The following is a 6,000-nucleotide window of genomic DNA, read 5'->3' on the forward strand; positions in this document are numbered from 1 at the left end:
TATTCGAATATGAAACAATGTTGCTGCAGTATGACTGTAAAGATGAGGACGTAGTGTGATGTCATAGAGCATGTTGCTTTATGACATCAGTGGTATAACGATGACTGTTATCAAACTGAAATCAGACGTAATAATAATAAACATCACAGAACTATTGTAGCTTTCCTTCCCTGAGCTTTTTTTTCAGACGTTTGATAATATAACCTAGTCACCCGCATGACAGATCGGGCCTAGTCTATACATACATAGAACAATAGAGTTTCCCTTGACAATGATAGTGAGTGTGGGAGAGGTCAGCGACTGGAGAGCCACTGAAAGGACCAACGGACTAGTGAAAGGACAGAGGACAGCAGGACAGGGCAACCCCCAGGCCCAGCACAGAGCTCAGAGCAGACCAGGCCAGGCGGTGACATCACAAAGCCTTTCCCATGCAACCCTTGACCTCTCTGGGCCTCTGGGACCGATGGGGAGCAGCAGAGAGAAAGAGAGATGCCCCTCCCCCAACCTCTGCCTCCCCAACCTCCATACAGCTGGCCAAAACCTTTTAACCCTTTAGGAGCCACGCTCATCATTGCCAGATCTAACAACTATTATCAAAACATAAAATAAACTGAGAAACATTGATATTGGTGTTGCTTTTGATAAACAAGGAATATGTGAAACTTAGAATATCGCCCCCATCCCTAAATTATGTCCTACAGGAAAATATTTTAAAAATATACTTCCCAAAAGATAAACCAGACTAAACTAAAGCCAACTCCTGTAATTGTGTGTCTAAGAACTGGCCTGGTGATGCTAAATAGACCATAGATATGGACAGATGTCCTGTCCACTAAGGTGTGGACAAACTAATGCCCTGCAACAGAGTCTTTTCTTTTGGGCCAGTCAGGAACAGTCAGAGCCAGTCAGAGCCAGTCAGGAACAGTCAGAGCCAGTCAGGAACAGTCAGGAACAGTCAGGAACAGTCAGGAACAGTCAGAGCCAGTCAGGAACAGTCAGGAACAGTCAGGGCCAGTCAGGAACAGTCAGAGCCAGTCAGAGCCAGTCAGGAACAGTCAGGAACAGTCAGGAACAGTCAGGGCCAGTCAGGAACAGTCAGGAACAGTCATAAACAGTCAGAAACAGTCAGGGCCAGTCAGGAACAGTCAGGAACAGTCAGGGCGAGTCAGGAACAGTCAGGGCGAGTCAGGAACAGTCAGGAACAGTCAGGAACAGTCAGGGCGAGTCAGGAACAGTCAGGAACAGTCAGGGCCAGTCAGGAACAGTCAGGGCGAGTCAGGAACAGTCAGGAACAGTCAGGAACAGTCAGGGCGAGTCAGGAACAGTCAGGAACAATCAGGAACAGTCAGGGCCAGTCAGGAACAGTCAGGGCCAGTCAGGAACAGTCAGAGCCAGTCAGGAACAGTCAGGAACAGTCAGAAACAGTCAGGGCCAGTCAGGAACAGTCAGAGCCAGTCAGGAACAGTCAGGAACAGTCAGGAACAGTCAGAAACAGTCAGAAACAGTCAGGGCCAGTCAGGAACAGTCAGGAACAGTCAGGGCGAGTCAGGAACAGTCAGGGCGAGTCAGGAACAGTCAGGAACAGTCAGGAACAGTCAGGGCGAGTCAGGAACAGTCAGGAACAGTCAGGGCCAGTCAGGAACAGTCAGGAACAGTCAGGGCGAGTCAGGAACAGTCAGGGCGAGTCAGGAACAGTCAGGAACAGTCAGGAACAGTCAGGAACAGTCAGGGCCAGTCAGGAACAGTCAGGGCCAGTCAGGAACAGTCAGGGCCAGTCAGGAACAGTCAGGGCCAGTCAGGAACAGTCAGGAACAGTCAGGAACAGTCAGGGCCAGTCAGGAACAGTCAGGGCGAGTCAGGAACAGTCAGGAACAGTCAGGAACAGTCAGGGCGAGTCAGGAACAGTCAGGGCCAGTCAGGAACAATCAGGGCCAGTCAGGAACAGTCAGGGCGAGTCAGGAACAGTCAGGAACAGTCAGGGCCAGTCAGGAACAGTCAGAGCCAGTCAGGAACAGTCAGGGCCAGTCAGGACCAGTCAGGAACAGTCAGAGCCAGTCAGGAACAGTCAGGAACAGTCAGGAACAGTCAGGAACAGTCAGAGCCAGTCAGGAACAGTCAGGAACAGTCAGGGCCAGTCAGGAACAGTCAGGAACAGTCAGGAACAGTCATAAACAGTCAGAAACAGTCAGGGCCAGTCAGGAACAGTCAGGAACAGTCAGGGCGAGTCAGGAACAGTCAGGGCGAGTCAGGAACAGTCAGGAACAGTCAGGAACAGTCAGGGCGAGTCAGGAACAGTCAGGAACAGTCAGGGCCAGTCAGGAACAGTCAGGGCGAGTCAGGAACAGTCAGGAACAGTCAGGAACAGTCAGGGCGAGTCAGGAACAGTCAGGAACAATCAGGAACAGTCAGGGCCAGTCAGGAACAGTCAGGGCCAGTCAGGAACAGTCAGAGCCAGTCAGGAACAGTCAGGAACAGTCAGAAACAGTCAGGGCCAGTCAGGAACAGTCAGAGCCAGTCAGGAACAGTCAGAGCCAGTCAGGAACAGTCAGGAACAGTCAGGGCCAGTCAGGGCCAGTCAGGAACAGTCAGAGCCAGTCAGGAACAGTCAGGAACAGTCAGGAACAGTCAGAAACAGTCAGAAACAGTCAGGGCCAGTCAGGAACAGTCAGGAACAGTCAGGGCGAGTCAGGAACAGTCAGGGCGAGTCAGGAACAATCAGGAACAGTCAGGAACAGTCAGGGCGAGTCAGGAACAGTCAGGAACAGTCAGGGCCAGTCAGGAACAGTCAGGAACAGTCAGGGCGAGTCAGGAACAGTCAGGGCGAGTCAGGAACAGTCAGGAACAGTCAGGAACAGTCAGGAACAGTCAGGAACAGTCAGGGCCAGTCAGGAACAGTCAGGGCCAGTCAGGAACAGTCAGGGCCAGTCAGGAACAGTCAGGGCCAGTCAGGAACAGTCAGGAACAGTCAGGAACAGTCAGGGCGAGTCAGGAACAGTCAGGGCCAGTCAGGAACAGTCAGGGCGAGTCAGGAACAGTCAGGAACAGTCAGGAACAGTCAGGGCGAGTCAGGAACAGTCAGGGCCAGTCAGGAACAATCAGGGCCAGTCAGGAACAGTCAGGGCGAGTCAGGAACAGTCAGGAACAGTCAGGGCCAGTCAGGAACAGTCAGAGCCAGTCAGGAACAGTCAGGGCCAGTCAGGACCAGTCAGGAACAGTCAGGGCCAGTCAGGAACAATCAGGGCCAGTCAGGGCGAGTCAGGAACAGTCAGGAACAGTCAGGAACAGTCAGGAACAGTCAGGAACAGTCAGGGCCAGTCAGGGCCAGTCGGGAACAGTCTGGAACAGTCAGAGCCAGTCAGGAACACTCAGGGCCAGTCAGGGCCAGTCGGGAACAGTCAGGAACAGCCAGGAACAGCCAGGGCCAGTCAGAGCCAGTCAGGAACAATCAGGGCCAGTCAGGAACAGTCAGAGCCAGTCAGGAACAGTCTGGAACAGTCAGAGCCAGTCAGGAACAGTCAGAGCCAGTCAGGAACAATCAGGGCCAGTCAGGAACAATCAGGGCCAGTCAGGAACAGTCAGAGCGAGTCAGGAACAGTCAGAGCCAGTCGTCAGAGCCAGTCAGGAACAGTCAGAGCCAGTCAGGGCCAGTCGGGAACAGTCAGGAACAGTCAGAGCCAGTCAGGAACAGTCAGAGCCAGTCAGGAACAGTCAGAGCGAGTCAGGAACAGTCGGGAACAGTCAGGGCCAGTCGGGAACAGTCAGGAACAGTCAGGAACAGTCAGGACAGGCCAGACAGAGGGCTAAAAGTGACAGACAATCACACAGAGAGAGCACTGGTCTACACTGACAATGAACCTACACAAGAACACGGCAGACTGACTGATCCCATTTTCCAGGAAATTGTGTGTGTGTGAAAGTGTATAGGCCTGTGTGTGTGTGTGTGTGTGTGTGTGTGTGTGTGCGTGTGCTTCCATATTACATTTCCTAAATTACACATATAACCTATTAACCTGAGTATTTAATTATCTTTCAGACTGTCCATCAGTACTTAATTGATCTTTCAAAGTCGTAAAAAAACAAAAAAACAAGTCTATAACTCCACAAGAAGCTTTTACCACCAATAAGGAGAGGCCTGTCCACTCCCTGAAACACTGGACAGCTTCTAATGACGTGGAAACTTTACTGAGGAAAGCTTTTCTCAATAACATGTTTGTGTGTGTCATTACAAATGTTGTTGTTGTTCTATAGCATTCTACATACAACCTGCAATGATGTGTTTGATATACCTTTAAGCGGTATATACAACGTATGCTTTTCCAATGACACATTGTATTTACCTCATGATCCACACTTACTTGTGATAGTCAGTCGTGATCTTTGGCTTAATATGGCTCCATATTTATTCTGAGAGAGGCATTGATAGAACCCTTTGTCTGACTCCGGTCCGTCTCTCCTGACCTCGGGTATGCACAGTGATCCGTTGGCCAGGATCTGGAGCCGGGTGCTCTCCGTAACCATGACTCCATTCCTCAGCCATCTGATGGTGATGGGAGGCTGTCCGTGGGCCACACAGTCCAGGATCACTGGATCCCTGGTTATTACTACAACATCACTGGGTTCTGTGATGAAGGAGAGCTCACTGAAACAAAAAACACCTGGAAATGGAAAGGAGAGGGGACTGTTAATGAGATGGAAGGAGGAGGAGGAAGGATGGAAGGATAGATGGAGAGGAAGGCATTGATATGTTAGACCTGTCCTGTCAGGTATGTGGGACTCTATCGGGCCCTTATGTAATTGCACAATACTTGCATGGTTATCATAGCAGTGTATTATAGCAGTGTATAGCTTTTAGTGTAACGTTCTCTACCTACTCATATATTTCCTGATAAATACATCACAAATAGAAAGAAAAATAAATAACTCAGATACAGTGCATAGCCTAGTTATTGCTCAGGTTACTTGGTATACAATATAGTGTTGATGAGACCAAAAACAATATACTAAATTGACGGTTTGAATTGGGAAAAATCTGTTAATTTGAATATTTGAATGTATGGTTCTGGTCCATGAAGGAAAACAATCACAGCCACTCAAGTCAGTCACTCTAATCCTCTAAACGTAATGTAATCAGAGCATTTTACACAGAATATTAACTTTTTTTTCTCCCGTTTTACGTTATAAACTATATTATTTTTCTCGTGCATCCTTTTTCCCCCGGTATATTATCCGCTCAAAAGGTTGTGGCTACATTCTGTGGTCATCCGGTCTGGTACGGTTTATGTCTGGTCACACACACACACACACACACACACACACACACACACACACACACAGACACACACACACACGCGGACGGACCTCAAACTCTCTTGCAGTTACAAAGAATTACTGACACAGAAAAGATACAGGAAGAAAACATATTACTTAACCTGATAGTTGAATAAACAAAACAAAACACAGCAAACAATGCTGATATCGATTCCTTTTGAAAATCGCCATTTATTCCGATTGTCCTGTCATTCTATAAAGGAGGACCACCGTTCCCCATCGTGCTGCGAGCCTCCCCAAATGACGAATGACACCGGCGCTGCAACAACTCCCGAGACTGACTCCGGCTGAGACCCCGCCCCCCTGACGGCGCATGCGCTACTTGAGCCAAGCTTTAATCGAGGGGCGCATGTAGTGGGTTTCCACCAGTGGTTCCCAAACTGTGTGGCGAGGGGTCGGCGGGTGGGCCGCGAGGGTGGGCATGTACAGTACCAGTCAAAAGTTTGAACACACATTCCAGGGTTTTTCAGTATTTGTACTATTTTCTACATTGTCGAATAATAGTGAAGACATCACAACTATGAAATAACACATATGGAATCATGTAGTAACCAAAAAAGTGTTAAACAATTAAAAAATATATTTTATATTTGAGATTCTTCAAAGTAGCCACCATTTGCCTTGAAGGTTAAATAACATTTAAAAAAGTTAAAACAATTGCTTTGCTTTGCA

General features: G+C 48.8%; 1 protein-coding gene across 1 annotated transcript in view; it reads right to left on the reverse strand.

Moving 5' to 3' along the window:
* LOC129861960 (protogenin B-like) overlaps positions 1–5,553 on the reverse strand; it is a 48,497-nt gene extending 42,944 nt beyond the window's left edge. The window contains exons 1-2 of the mRNA XM_055933190.1: positions 5,430–5,553; positions 4,356–4,655 (exon numbers count right to left, since the gene is read on the reverse strand). Coding sequence (XP_055789165.1) covers positions 4,356–4,655; positions 5,430–5,499 — 370 coding nt within the window. The 5' untranslated portion in view covers positions 5,500–5,553. The remainder of the gene's footprint in view (positions 1–4,355; positions 4,656–5,429) is intronic.
* Between the last annotated feature and the right edge of the window lie 447 nt (positions 5,554–6,000).

Source organism: Salvelinus fontinalis, chromosome 9 (assembly GCF_029448725.1).
Source record: "Salvelinus fontinalis isolate EN_2023a chromosome 9, ASM2944872v1, whole genome shotgun sequence".
NCBI classification, from domain to species: Eukaryota; Metazoa; Chordata; class Actinopteri; order Salmoniformes; family Salmonidae; genus Salvelinus; species Salvelinus fontinalis.